The 15,197-nt window shown below is 39.9% G+C and overlaps 1 protein-coding gene across 5 annotated transcripts in view; it reads right to left on the reverse strand.

Annotated features, from left to right (window-relative positions):
- The window catches only part of slc30a9 (solute carrier family 30 member 9), a 120,670-nt gene that overhangs the window by 62,992 nt on the left and 42,481 nt on the right, over positions 1 to 15,197 (reverse strand). For all 5 annotated transcript variants that reach the window (XM_020520880.2, XM_048597327.1, XM_048597323.1 and 2 more), the window contains 3 exons: positions 13,056 to 13,148; positions 6,297 to 6,379; positions 3,059 to 3,117 (listed from right to left, as the gene is read on the reverse strand). In XM_020520880.2, coding sequence (XP_020376469.1) covers positions 3,059 to 3,117; positions 6,297 to 6,379; positions 13,056 to 13,148 — 235 coding nt within the window. The remainder of the gene's footprint in view (positions 1 to 3,058; positions 3,118 to 6,296; positions 6,380 to 13,055; positions 13,149 to 15,197) is intronic.

Raw genomic sequence — 15,197 nt, forward strand, 5'->3', positions numbered from 1 at the left:
GTGGATGTCGTGCCAATCAAGCGGGCTGCTGTGTCCTGGATGGTGTCAAGCTTCTTGAATGTTTTTGGGGCTGCAGTCATCCAGGCAAGTGGAGAGTTTTCCATCACACTCCTGACTTCTGCCTTGTAGATAGTGGACTGGTTTTGGGGAGTCAGGAGGTAAGTTACTCGCTGCAGTATTCCTAGCCTTTGACTTGCTCTTGTAGCCATTCTGTTAATATGGTGAATCTAGTTAAGTTTCTGGTCAATGATAACCCCCCAGGATGTTCATAGTAGGGGATTCAGTGATGGTAACACCATTGACTATCAAGAAGCTATAGTCAGATTATCTCTTATTGGTGATGGTCATAGCCTGGCATTTGTTTGGCATGAATGTTACTTGCCACTTGCCAGCCCAAGCCTGAATACTGTCCAGATCTTATTGCTTTTGAACACTGACTGCTTCAGTATCCGAGGAATTGCAAATGGTGCTGAACATTATGAACATCCCCACTTCTGACCTTATGATGGAGGGAAGATCATTGATGAAGCAGGTGAAGATGGTTGGGCCTAGGACATTACCTTGCAGAACTCCTGCAGAGATGTCCTGGAGCTCAGATGACTGACCAACCACCACGACCAGCTTAGGTATCAGGTACTATTCCAACCACTGGAGAGTTTGCCCCCGATACCGATTGATTGAAACGTTGCTACGGCTCCTTGATGCCGCACTCGGTCGAATGCAGCCTTGATATCAAGGCCTGTCACTCTCACCTCACCTCTGGAATTCAGCTCTTTTGTCTAAGTTTGGACCAAGGCTGCAATGAGGTCGGGAGCTGAGTGGCCCTGGCAGAACCCAAACTGGGTGTCACTGAGCAGGTTATTGCTGAGCAGGTGCTGCTTGATCACACTGTTTCTGACATCTTTCATTACTTTAATTGGTCCTGGTTTTTATGTACAGGGCAAACCTGGGCAACTTTTTCACATTGTTGGGTAGATGCCAGTGTTGTAACTGTACTGGAACAGCTTGACTAGGGCACCGGCAAGTTCTGGAGCACAAGCCTTCAGTACTATTGCTGGAATGTTGTCAGGGTCTGTCGCTTTTGCAGCATTCAGTGTCTCCAACCATTTCCTGCTATCACGTGGAGTAAATCGAATTGGCTGAAAACATATCTAATGCTGGGGACCACTGGAGGAGGCCGATGACGGATCATCCACCGGGCGCTTCTGGCTGAAGATTGTTGCAAAAGCGTCAGCCTTGTCTTTTGCACTGATATGCTGGGCTCTTCCACCGTTGAGAAAGCAAAGCTACAGTTAGCTAAATGGGCTTTTCTGTTGCTGGTTTTATAGGCGAAAATGTGTTGATGGATTGTGGGAAAATGTAAACTTGCCCATTTTGGCAGCTTAAATGGAGGAAGATTACAAAACTCTGCAGTACAAAGGGATCAGGATACTTTACTTAATGAATCACATAGTTAGTATGTAAGTAGAGCAAATGATTAGGAAGGTAAATGGAATGTTTATGTATTGAAAATGGAAAGAAGGTAGAAAATTCTGTTACAATTGTACAAGGCAATAGTGAAACTATCTGACAGCATTTTAAATAGCATGTACATTTCTGGTCTCCTTATTTAAGGAAGGATACAAATATATTGGAAGCAATGCAGAGAAGGTTCACTTGAATAGTTTACCAACTGACAACCAACATATTGTCTAAATCTGCAGCCACAGTCATCCTACTTTTGAGCCAGATGCTACAGTTTCAAGTCTCAAGACCTTGGGTACACCATAACACTTATCCCACGCCAATATTTGAGCTATCCATTCATCTTCCTAATTTTCTTTGCCTTATGCTCATTTGGACATGGATTAGGGTTAAACCTTTGAGGTTCTGCATCTTGATTTAGTATCTAGTTCTTTATGCTATCTATGTAGAACCTCATTTCTGGTGTTACTTATCCCATTGTTACCTACATGGATAACAACAATCGGATCCTCCCATTGCCCCCAGAAGCTCCTCTCCAGCCCCGAACAAATATCCCAGACTCTGGTGTTTGGTAGGCAACATGATCTTCGGCATTCATGCTCTCAGCTGTGCCCAATTTGAATGACTTCATCTATCACGGTCAGTCTGTTCATCATGCTAACACTCTCACTTTCATCCATACAAGATGCAACAACCTCAAATCTGATGGACCATGGCAAGACTTGAGGTTTCTCTCTAAACTTCTTGATCCCCTTACTTGTCTGACTTACAGCCACACCCACCTTTTGCTACCATTGACCAAATCAGACAATGTTAACTTAAGAGGTATAATCTTTCTGAAAGAACGTAAATTACCTGTTTAAGTAACTGACTACACATCCATATTGGTGAATGCAAACAAGAATTTGAACTTGGATCATCTGGCTCAGAGGTAGCAACACTGCCACTATAGCAAACCCTTGTAATTATAATCTTTAAAAAGCACAGTCAGCTGAGCCACAGGAGAGAAACCTGCCTAAGCTAATTTGCTCATTAATTATTTGCAGTCGCTTTCAGCGAGGCTCTGTGTCCCTGTTTAGGGGCAGAAGAAACAATTCATTTTAGACAACAACATCCCTCTGTTTAACAGTAACTTTAGTCAGCTGTTCAATGTAAACGAGAATTAAGACTTCAAAGAAGGAATAACCTTCAAAACCACTCACGCTCAACTCCTGGCATCAGAAACTGTGCAGAAGTATTTAATCCTCTCATTGGCGGACACTAGTCAGCTCCACTCAGTTTCTTAGTAAATTAATTTTCGATGCAAATAAATTTTAAAACTGGCCTGCTAGTGTTTATGCATCTAAGAAATCGAAGAAATGGCATGGCAATTTGGGACACTTCACAAGCTGCATAAATCAGCAAAATCTCTCAATTTTGATCAGGACACAGGGTCTTATTTGAATGTACTGGACATTAAACTAGCAGAAAGACTTTTGAGTCCAACTCTGTCTGGTTTGAAATTCCCTGGAGCTTGGCAGAAAAATAAAAGAAACTCAACCCCCATTCCTTTTTTTCAAAAAGAAGATCCATGCATTTCATTAATTAGTCATACCATAGTGTTACCTAGAAACTCCCGATATTCCCGCATTAACTTCTCATTCCTGAAAAGATCTGCAAAGGAGAAAGAAAAGCATCAACTGATAGCCAATTTGTATTAGGTTATGAATCAATGTACTGAAGCAGACAGCTATAGATCATTGCACTAATGATTTGATTTGATAAATAATAGAGGGTATTTTTGGAGATGGAATTGAAATGTTTTTGACTAATTCAAGGAAAGAATTTTCTTACTGCCCGAACAAAAAATTAAATTTCTTTGCCTTTCATATACCACAGTAGTATAAGTGCATATACATAAGAGATAAGCAATGACTCAGGACTCCGGTCTGGAATCCTGCTTTTGGAGATGGAAGCAAACAAAGTGTTTTCAGGTGGTGAAAAACACCAGAGCTGTTGCAAGGGATTCCACCTTTCAAATACAGACTTGTATATTTGGAATGAAATGTAAACCAGGTCAGAATTTTGGAACCACTGACAGGAATGGCTAGAAGAGTCCAAGGTCTTTGTAATAATAATCCCCGATTTAACAAACGATTGCACTTATACTGTTAACATTACTTTTTCAGTCAAAAAATTTGCAAATTTGATCAATGCTCTGTAACTTTCACATTTTTCCATAATCCTTCCGTGTAATGCAGTTCTTATTACTAAGATTATAATAGACCTCCTAGAGAAGGATTCCTGAGCCAATAAAGAACTTTGTTCGAAATCTGTTAAGGATTCAAATCCAGGTCATTTGGGGCTCAACTGTCACCAAATAACAATATTCATGTATATTGGTTACTTGATACACTTTACTGGTGAGTCACCAAAGACCAAATGCGCCACATGCTTCCTACTCTATGCGCACTTGTGGGTAAAGTGGACCACAAACACGAGGCAGGCAGCAACTCGTCATTTCATCTGGGAACTACAAATTACTGTAACCAGGCCCACGAACAGGTCCACGAGAAGATCCTTCAATTTGCTGATCCCACTGTATGCTGCCTTATGTTTTGTAGCACAAATCATGGAAGAATGTAAAGAAATACATCAACTGGCCCATCAATTCAATGAATATCTTTCTCCACAACAGCACATTTTAACCACTCTCCTGCTCGCTCACCGTACTCTTTAATACAGCATTCCATGTTTTCAAGCAAATACCCATTTCTCATTTCAAAGAATTGAAGAACATATTTTTCAATGGTTTGAAGAAAATCACATTTAACTACTTTCTGCTTACTGATCACCAATTTCTCAATTCTTTTTCTGAAATTTGTGCCTGCTTGTTATCATTTCTCTGATTAAATAAATGATCACTAGATGGTGCTGCAGATACACAAGTGCATTGTTTACCTGCATGCCCTCTGCTGGCTGCAGTATTGAAAGAAAATACTATCCAAATTCAATATTTTCCTAATTATAGAATCATACATCATGATTCAAGGGCTTTAGTTATGGAACATCGATCAGAAAAGCATATATTGCGATTCACCCCGCTCCCCCCTTGCCAGTTGAATGTTTTATTTGAAATGTTGTTCTGTTTCTAAACCAGATCCAGAGGGATGTGGTGCCCAGCACTTGAATCTCAAAAGACTAAAATTCAGGAAGAGCAAATCATTAGGAAAGCCAATAGAATATATTGTTTATTGCATGGGGGACTGAATATAAAAGTAGGAGGCTATGCCTCAGTTATACAGAGTATTGGCAAGGTATGTATAGTACTGGTCTCCTTATTTAAGGAAGGATTCAAATGTGTTGGAAGCAGTTCAAAGAAGGTTTACTGAATTAATACCTGGAATAGGTTGGTTGCCTTATGAATAAAGGTTGAACAGGTTTAGATTGCATCCACTGAAATTTACAAGAGTAAGAGGTATCTTGATTGAAACGTAAAAACACTGAGGGTCGGAGTGGGATGTGTCAAGGATGCTTCCATTTTTGAAAGAATCTAGAAACATGAGGTCATTGTTTAAAAAATAAATGAACCAATTAAGAGAGGGAAGGTTTTTTTATCCTCTGAGGACTAAGTGTCTCTTTCTCAAAAGGTATTGGAAGCAGAGTTATTGAATATGTTGAAGGCAGAGGTAGATAGATTCTTGATAATGGGCAACAGGTTATCAAGGGTAGCAAATGTGGAATGATCAAATCATCCATAATCCTGTTGAATGGTGCAGCAGCCTTGAGGAGCCTAGTGGCTCCTAATACAGGTGTTATTTCAGCCTCACTCCAGTCATCTCTGTCAGAATTCCTAACAGCCCAGTTGATTTAGCACATTTTTAAAAAAAAATTAACCCAGTGACATTTACTAGAGATCCCTGCAGATCCACTGATTTATCATAATACTTAATTACTACTGTAAAATATTATTATACTACGACTGGCTCATTTTATTTAATTGCTTGGTGGAAACCCTTCCCTTGGTTTAAAAAACTTACATTAGTTCTTAGTTATATTTTAACTTGACTAAATTGTTCTAACGATGAATATTACTTTCTGCTTCCTTTGCAATTCTACTGTGTACCTCAATTTCCTTTATCTGCTCCAAATCTCATAGTTCCTCTACTCTTCCATACAAGTTGCTTTACATTCCATATCATTTTCTCTTCCATATATTCCCATTTGAAACAATGCTTTAATTTCTTCTATGTCTGCGCACTTTAGCCTTCACTGGCTCTACACTGACTTAGACATTGTGTAATTCACTTGTCCATCTACATTCACCCATTCTATTCTATTTTTCTCTACTTATAATAAGATTATTCCTCAGCTTCCCTCTCCTACAATATTCACTGTATATTCTCCCAAGTACTCTTACGATTACATACAAGTTACTTCATTCATAACCAATCACTTCGTAAGTGGCAAATGGATTACCCAAAATCTTCATTAATAGTTTCTGCAAAATACTATTTACTTCTAGTTCTTATTTATGCTCTTCCATACCTTGTGCTCTATCACAATTGTTCTGTTTTCTCCCACCAGTACCTCAAATCATTACATTCCTCTCCAATTAATTACTTTCCTTAACATATATTACCCTCCCACATACACACCTTCCCGAATGTCTGCAGATTTCAACATTATCATATGCTACCATAAGCAGTGGAATCTGGTACTCCACTGAAAGGAAGGTCAAATACATCCAATGTAATATCAACCTTTCTTCAGCTCTTCTCAAACAGATAATGCATATCAATACATCTTAATCATATTTAAACACTGTAGAAATATTTCTCATATAAACTTACTTTCTTTATGGGCAATTTCTTCATTTTGACGTTGTTTCTTTGCCCTTGCAAGAGCTTCTCGGCTACCATGCACTTCAAGAGCCCTTGAAAAGCAATAAACATCTGTTAGAAGTGCTGCAAATACCTCTTTGTTAAATTTTGTACTCTAAATTTAAGGAGTTCAAGAAAAGTAGATCAAGTTATTTACTTAGAATGATCACATATACAAGTCTGTCAACAGAATTCTTGTTAAAGTATCTTAATGCCAGGAACATGTTTTGTTGGTTTGTGTTCAACAGACAGTGTAAATATTTGCGAATATTTGAATATTTCCAATTATTTCTTCTTTGTTAATTGGTCAGGAAAAATAATTTTCATGCAAGTGTTTGGAAAACTTTTGTTCCACTTCTTTACAGATACAATGACATAACTTGCAGAAATTAAAGGGATTAATAGTAATATGCTTTGTGACAAAAAAACATAGGCTGAATATACATTCATCTTCTTCAACAACGCGAAAAACAGAAGTTGCTGGAAAAACTGAGTAGGTCTGGCAGCATCTGTGAAGAAAAATATCAAAGTTAACGTTTCGGGTCTGGTGACCCTCAGAACGTCCACAGTTCTTTTGGTCTTTACATTAATTTTCTTGTTGGCTAAACAGAATGTAGTGGACTCTCAGGAACTATGTACATACCTTTTGCTTCTAGTTACTATATAAAGCAGGGGGGAATATATAGCTGCAAACAAAAATATAAAGCACTTGCAGCAGTGAGTTGCAGAAGCTACCAGGCAACAGGCTACTTTAAATCTAATAACGTGTAATGAAGTAGGGTTAACAAAAGATCTTGTAGTTATGATTCTTTAGTGGGGTAGCAATCATAACATGGTAGAATTTCAAATTCAGTTTGAGGGAGAATAATTCAGGTTTCAAAACATACGTTCAACTTAAAGGTAATTAAAGAAGTATGAAGAAAGTAGGCTCTGACAAAAGAATTAAGTTAGCTTTATTGTCACATGTACTCAAATGAGTACAGTGAAAAGTTGACGAAATGCTACATTACGGTGCCATCTTAGGTTCAAAGGAAGCTAAGTACAGACTCTTAAGAACAAATTCTGAGGGAAAAAGTTAGAAAAATAAAGAAATAAAAAGATCAGAATAACAGTCTTTCCAACCCAATCCAAGCCAGCACCTAGCCTCCAGTAACTGAAAGAGATCTTCACCGCCTTGCCACCACCTGCGCCGGACGCATCAACATAGGAGTCGCTACATTTCAGGTGCCATCTTGTTGCTGCTGGGCCCACCTCGCTGATGGCACTGAACCCACAATTGCTTCACAACCAGGAAGCCCCAGCTCTGTTACTGGTGCTGCCTCACCGATAACCAGAAGTCCCCGCTCCAGTCCGACCACGATCGCAACCAGGAGTCCCTGGCACCACTGCTGCCTCAATGATGCCAGGAGTGCCCACTCCGAGCATAACACACTGCTGTCACACCAGGAATTACCGCTTTGGGCCCACTGCAACCAGGAGTCTCTGGTTCTGCTGCCAGGTCATGAGTCCCTGGCTCCGCTGCCCGGCCAGGCCAAACTGCTACAGTGCTATTAGTCCTACTTTGGCAGCAGATATCACCTTTCTAGCATTGCCATCTTGAAAAGTCCACTGCTGCTGCGCTGCCATCCCGATTGCTGGAGGAGCTTTGCTGCCGCCGGTCGCAAACAGCAGGATGTCCTTGCTGCTGCCACTGCCTCCAAACACCAGGAGGAGCCATGTTCACCACTCTGCTTGTGGCCCGCTCTCGCTGTTGCACCAATGCTGCCTACCAACCTGCCACAAAAATGAACGGGGTTGGGGGAATGTGGAGGCCGGGGCGGGGCGAAAGAGGGCGGCAGAGAGGGAGAAAGGGCATGGCGAGCGAGGGAGAGAGGGCGGGATGGGACGGGGCAAGGAGGGAGGGAGGGCAGGCCAAAGGAGGGACAGAGGAAGAGAGGGAGGGGCAGGGCGAAGTAGGGAGGGGGGAGAGGAGAGAGAGGGGAGGATGTACACTCAAAACTGAGACTCAAAAAGAAATTTCTTTTCCCAGAGGGTAGTTATTGTTTGGTACTCTCCATCCAGAAAGTTGCAAAAGCTAGATCCAGGAAAGTATTTACTGAGGAGATAGATGGATCTCTGAAATATTAGAGATCCAAGGGCTATGATGAACTGACAAAAGCCTGGAACAGAACAATCACCTATTGAATGGTGGGGCAGGCTTGAGGGGTCATGGCCAACTCTTACTCCTATTTCTTATTTTCAAATCCTTTATAGCAATATATGTAGAAGGAAAATTTATTTTGATAAAGTCTGTATTGCAGCAGTTTGTGTTACAGCATTGTGTGACAGGAAGAACCCTGAGGTGCACTTGAGAAGACCAGTACATGGCGCATCCAACTTAAAGTTAGAGTATTGTGTGCAGTTCTGGAATCCATATTATTGGAGGGTTGTGACTGCACTGAAGAAGGTGCGGAGAAGATTTACTAGGATGCTGCCTGCACTGGAAAGTTTTAGTTGTGAAGAGATTGGATAGACTGGGCTTGTTTTCTCTGGAGCAGAAGATACTGAAGGGGACATGATTGAGTTGTATAAAACTATGAGGGGAATAAAGAGAGTAGACAGGAAGAAACATTTCCCCTTAATGGAGGGATTAATGACTGGGGCCATACATTTAAGGTAAGGAACCAAAGGTTTAAGAGATGTGAGGAAATACTTTTTCACCTGGATGGTGATGGGAATCTGGAACTTACTGCCTATAAGTGTGGTAGAGGCAGAAATCCTCAAAATTTAAAAGTATTTAGATCTGCACTTGCAATACCATGGCACATGAGGCTATGGGCCAAGTTTTGGGAAACAGGATTAGAAGAGTTAGGTAGTTGTTTTTAACCAGCGTGGTTGCCATGAACCAGAGAACTTTTTACTGCATTGTCAATTCTATGATTCTTTAAAAGACAAAATCGTATTTACATAGTGCCTTTCAAAATCTCAAGATGTTGCAAAGTGCCAATGAAGTATTTTGGAAGTGCAGTCATTGTTGTCATATATAAACTGCCACTTAATGCCAATACATTCCATCCTTGACAGTAAACTGATCAAACAGTAATTGGTTGGATCAGCTGGATCTGGAGCATTAACCTTTAGTATAATAGCCAGGATTTTACCAGGGTCTGTGGCCTTTGTAACAGCAGATATTGTGTATGGTTTTGTGATGTCAACGGAGAGATCTGAACTGGCATAGCCTCCATAACATGATTGGATTACTTACACTTGTCTTAATTGGGCCAACATTTGATCTCACAAGTCTCAAAACAGTCAATAATCTCCATAACATACTCCAGTTAAATCAAAGGCTAAAACAGAATAGTTTTTTGTATTTTGAACATTTAAATTTAAATTAAAATTGAGTTAAAGAATTTTTGTGTCAGTAACTAGGGCTCACAATTTCAAGATTGCCAGTAAGAGATCTAGGAATGAAATGAGGAGAAACATTTTTACTCAGTTGTTGAGATTTGCAATGTGCTACTTGGGAGAATGGTGTAGGCAGATTCCACAGGAGGTTTCAAAAGAGACCTGGATATATGTTTCAAAGTGAAGTTAGAGGACTACAGAGATAGTTCTGGAGACTGGGACTAGTTGCGTAGGTCTTTCAGAAGCCAGTACAAACAATGGGTAAAATGGCCTCCTTCTGTACCGTAAAATTCTACAATTCTAAGATTCTAAAATAAGTTATTTTGAGAATCTTATGCTAATTAGATATAATCTACTATTCACAAAACTGCGTTGAATTGCTTTCTTCTCCAGGTGCTCAAATACCGTGGCCTAAATCAACGCACAGATCACTGAAGGTCAGGTAGGACAGGTGGAGGGAGCAGTTAATAAAGCATTCAGTGTTCTCAGCTTTTGTAATGGGGCATAGAGTACAAGAGCAGAGTGGTGATGTTGAACTTGTACAAGACATTTGTTTGACAGGAGTTGACTTATTGTCTACAGTTGTGGTCACCGCACTGTGGGAAAAATGAGAATGCACTGGAAAGAGTGCAGAAGAATGGTTTATTTCAATGAAGTTTCTCATTCCCAGTTATGAAGACAGATTGAAGAAGCTGGGACTATTCTCCTTGGATACAAGGCAGTTGAGAGGAGGTTTTCAAAACCATGAGCAGGCTGGATAGAGTAGATAGAAAGCAGCTGTTCCCAGATGTAAAAGAAAAAAAGAATAGAGGGCACAGATGTAAAGTATAAACAAAGCAAGGGTGATGTAAGAAAAAAAACTTTTTCACAGCCAGTAGATTGGGTATGGAATGCACTGTCTAGAAATGTGGTGGAGGCAAGTTTTATTAAGATATTGGATGATGATGCAGATAGAAATGTGTGCAGGGGAAAATGCCAAAGACTAGCACGAGGTAACTGAACCAATGCAGGCACAATGGACTAAATGGCTTCTTGCGCTGCAATAATTCTACGATTCTGTGGAATCATACATTCTGTTAATCTCTGCCATTAACTTAAACAAAGGTCTGTAGTTACCACTTTTATCCCTGCCTCCTTAAATAGAACTGATGTGTAACTTTACAGTGCAAAGACGGAAGTTATTGCCAGATAGAGAGAACTTCGAAATGTCAATGGATAATGCATCTACAATATCTTCACTTATTTGTTTTAAGATTCTGGGGTATAAATCATCAGCTCCTAAAGATATGTATATTAAATCTTACTATTTTCTCATTACCATTTTTTAAATTTAATATTAAATCCACCTAGTGCCTCCCTGGGCTTAATTTCAAATTCCCTGTAATGCTTGTATTTTGTACTCATCTTCAGAGTGGACAAAGTACTTAAAAAAATTAGCAATTTTGTCATTTTTTGGTTGTCCATTTGTCTCACCTACAATCTTTATTGGGTCCTCCTTATAATTCTTCCTTAAAAGAAAGAAAAACAAATCCTTTCCTGATAGTTTTGACTAATCTAAAGTTTTGCACCTCAAACTTCTGTACACTTTTGTTGTCTTTTACTGCTCTCCATGTTGGCTGGATTTCCACTTTCCCATGCATACTTTTGTTAAAAACCTGTGTTTTTAGTTTGATATTTATCTCAACCGTTACCAGTAATTGTGGACACTTTACCACAGAAATGGAGCCTTTGATTTTTAATGATATTGATTTCAATTACTTCTCTGAATATTTCCAATGTGTTGTAGGTTTCTTCAGCAACAGCGGGATTTATTACTGACTGTTACACTTACAGCCCTTGGCTCTGGTCTCAATCACAAGTGGAAACATCTTTTCAACATCTACCATATCAAACACTTCCATACCCTTGAGAACCTTTATCAAATTACCAGTCAGCGTCTCTTTTCCAAACAAATAGCTCCTGACGCTTCAATCATTCCTGATTGCCACTTTTCCTTTCTTATATAATCATAGTAAATATTTTTGTACCTTCTCCAGAGATAATAATTTCTTTTTCTTAAGCAAGTACCAGAAGTATTCACAGCCCTTCAATTTTGTCTACTAAGGTTCAAGCAAATCAAACAATTTCTCTGCTTCCAATTCTATCCCTATAGAAATTAATCCAAATGTATTGTTTTTAACACAAGAAATGGCCTTGTAAATCAGTCTCACTAATTCTAAGAATTTAAGTATTTTATGACCATTGTTCACAATGTCAGTGTGGGAACCCAAATCATTCTAAAACCTCATTTATCACTTGAGCTATTTTGTTTCTTTGTCAGTTTGAATACTTTCCCTTATAGTGCTTCCAAGTTTCGCTGTATTGCATATTTAAACATTCTTTGTCTATCGTATCAGCTTTGAAAGAACTCTTTCTAAAGTATCTTTTCCTCTGCTATTCCTTTGTGTTACGCAGTGTTTCAATGCCCGAACTGAAATCCCTGCTACTATAAGATAGTATGTCTTTTAATAACATTACCGCTACATTTTTTTTCTCCAATGGGTACTGTTATCACCCACATCTGATGAATGAATAAATAAAATCTTTAAGCTGAATTTGTACTTGCACCAATTTTAGATCTTACACATTCGTGTACAGAACTCCTTAGATAACTGTCCAAAATCCACATGAATGCATTAGTTTTGAATTTCAGAGAGAAATTATGCTGATTCTCCAAAACTAAAATGATTTGGAAATACCAACTTAGACAGTTTACTCACATATTACAGCACACAAGTTATTCTATTTAACAGGGAAAGCCAGTTTGATCTCAAAATCTTTTTGATTTCAGACATAAAACTGTTCACTTGGAACGTTAGAATGGATAAAATGGAGAAAGGGGAAGCATTGTAGAAGATGTCTGCAAAGTAAAAGGGGAATATTACCACAAGCGAAAAAAAATCCCTAGATTTGTTCCTTTTCACAGCTAAAATGACAGTTAACCGAGCCAAAAACAGAAATTGCTGGAAAAGCTCGGCAGGTCTGGTAGCACCAGTGGAGAGAAATCAGAGTTAACGTTTCGGATCAAGTAACCCTTCCTCAGAACATAGCTAACCGAGAGATGGCAGGGAGCATTAGAATATTTACACTCGGTACAACAGCTCAGAGGGCCACGCATTAAATTCTCACTGCGTTCAACTTGCAGTCTCAACAATACTGCTTCCATGATTTTATATGAAGAAACTTACCTGGAATGAAGAAAATAATGCAAAGTGTCTCAAAATCAGAATTAAGTACATAGAAATTCAAGTTAATAAATGTTTATATGCCATTAGTTCAGGCATAAAAGTGATCTATACCCACTTGGCTTCTACATCAGATCTTAAGTAGACAGTAAATGCTTCTGTATCATCATGAGGACTTCGCCGTTTAATCTTCCTTAATTTCTCCAGATCACTGTGGGCAAAGTGAGAAAGTCAGAGTTTTATCAAAAAGATTTACTATGTACAGCATTGCAGTGCAGCATTTGGAACTAATTTTATTTTACTCCTTCAATGGATGTGAGCAGCGCCTATGCCCAATTGCCCTTGAAATGGCAATAGTGAGCCACCTTCTTGAGTGATTGTAGTCCATCGGGTAAAAGTACACCCAGTGCTGTTAATATAGGGAGTTCCAGGATTTTGATCCAGTGGCAGAGGTGACAGTGATACAGTTGTAAATCAGGATGGTGTGATGTTCCCTTGTTTCTTGCCTTGTCATTCCGAACTGTAGAGGTTGCAGATTTGGAAACTACTATCGAATGAATTTTGGTTACTGTAATCTGTATATAATACACATATACATGCTTATGGGAGGGTGAGGCTTCAGTTTGGGACCAAAGTCCGATACTCTGCTGTGTGGCAGAAAATAGCAAAAGTGACACAATGTTGCATATGTTAAGAGCTGTAAAATAGAACATTACATTTAATAAAACACAAGCTAAACATATAAACACAGTCCACAAAAGTGAAAAGATTACCAAAATGCAGAACTTCAGTTATCGGTATCCTCTAGAACAGGATATTAGCATCCATTAAGTTTGGCTAACTATGTGATTTAATTTCAAATGGAGTCTATAATTGCATTCTCAATTCAATTCTTGTCAAGGACAGTTTAGTGTAAAAGATTTCATAACCCAATTCTTGATTTATGTTTCAGAGATAGTAGGAACTGCAGATGCTGGAGAATCTGAGATAACAAGGTGTACAGCTGGATGAACACAGCATTTCTGAAGAAGGGTCTAGGCCCGAAACGTCAGCCTTCCTGCTTGGCCTGCTGTGTTCATCCAGCTCTACACCTTGTTACTGCTTGATTTATGTGCTATGTTTGTGTACCTCTTCTCCATTGAAATTATAATTAATCAAAATGTATATGAACCAGCATATTTAAATAGTTACAAAAAAAGTTGCTGGAGAAGCTCAGCAGGTCTGGTAGCATCTGTGAAGGAAAGAACAGAGTTAACATTTCAGGTCTGGTGACCCCTCCTCACAGATGGTGGCTGGGAAAACGTCAGTTTATATGCAGAAAAATGGGGAGGGAGATGGGGTAGGGAGTAAATGATAGGATAGAGGCTAAAGAGAAAGAAGAGCAGTTGGACAGACAAAGAATTGATAACGATCAGGCTGGGAGGGTGAGTAGCTGTTAATGGGGACTATTAGTAACTAACAACAGGTGGTGTGTAATGGCAGGCTGTGTGGTAGCAAGGCCTGGGGTGGGGTGGGGTGGGGCAGGGCTAGGGCATGGGAGAGTTTAGGCCCTAAAATTATCGAACTCGATATCGAGTCTGGAGGGCTGCAGAGTCCCCAGGCGGAAAATGAGGTTTTGTTCTTCCAGCTTGTATTGAGCTTTGCTAGAACACTGCAGCTAGCCAGAGACAGACATGTTGGCCAGGGAACAGGGTGGTGTGTTGAAGTGGCAGGCAATGGGTAGTTCGGGGTCTTTTTTGCGAGCAGAATGTAGATGCATGTGTGTGAAGGAAGTGTAGACCAGGATGTCCAGAGGGAACAGTCCCTGTGGAAAGCAGACAAGGGACGGGAGGGGAATGTGTATCTGGTGGTGGTATCTTGCTTGAGGTGGCGGAAATGGCACCTGATGATCTTCTGGATGTGGATGCTGTGATAGAGGTAAGGACAAAGGGAACCCTATCGCTGTTGCGGGAGAGAGGAGAAGGGGTGAGGGCAGAAGTGTGGGAGATGGATTCGACCTGGTTGAGGGCCCTGTCAACAACGGAGCTGGGGAATCCTCAGTTGAGGAAGCAGCAAACAGGGTTATGGAAAATCCCAAAGCCTTTTATTTGTACATAAGGAGCAAGAGGGTAACTAGAGAAAGGGTTGGCCCACTCAAGGACAAAGGAGGGAAGTTATGCGACGAGTCAGAGAAAATGAGTGAGATTCTTAACAACTACTTTGCGTCGGTATTCACGAAGGAGAGGGACATGACGGATGTTGAGGTTAGGGACAGATGTTT

Source organism: Rhincodon typus, chromosome 1 (assembly GCF_021869965.1).
Source record: "Rhincodon typus isolate 14 chromosome 1, sRhiTyp1.1, whole genome shotgun sequence".
In the NCBI taxonomy this organism is placed as follows: domain Eukaryota; kingdom Metazoa; phylum Chordata; class Chondrichthyes; order Orectolobiformes; family Rhincodontidae; genus Rhincodon; species Rhincodon typus.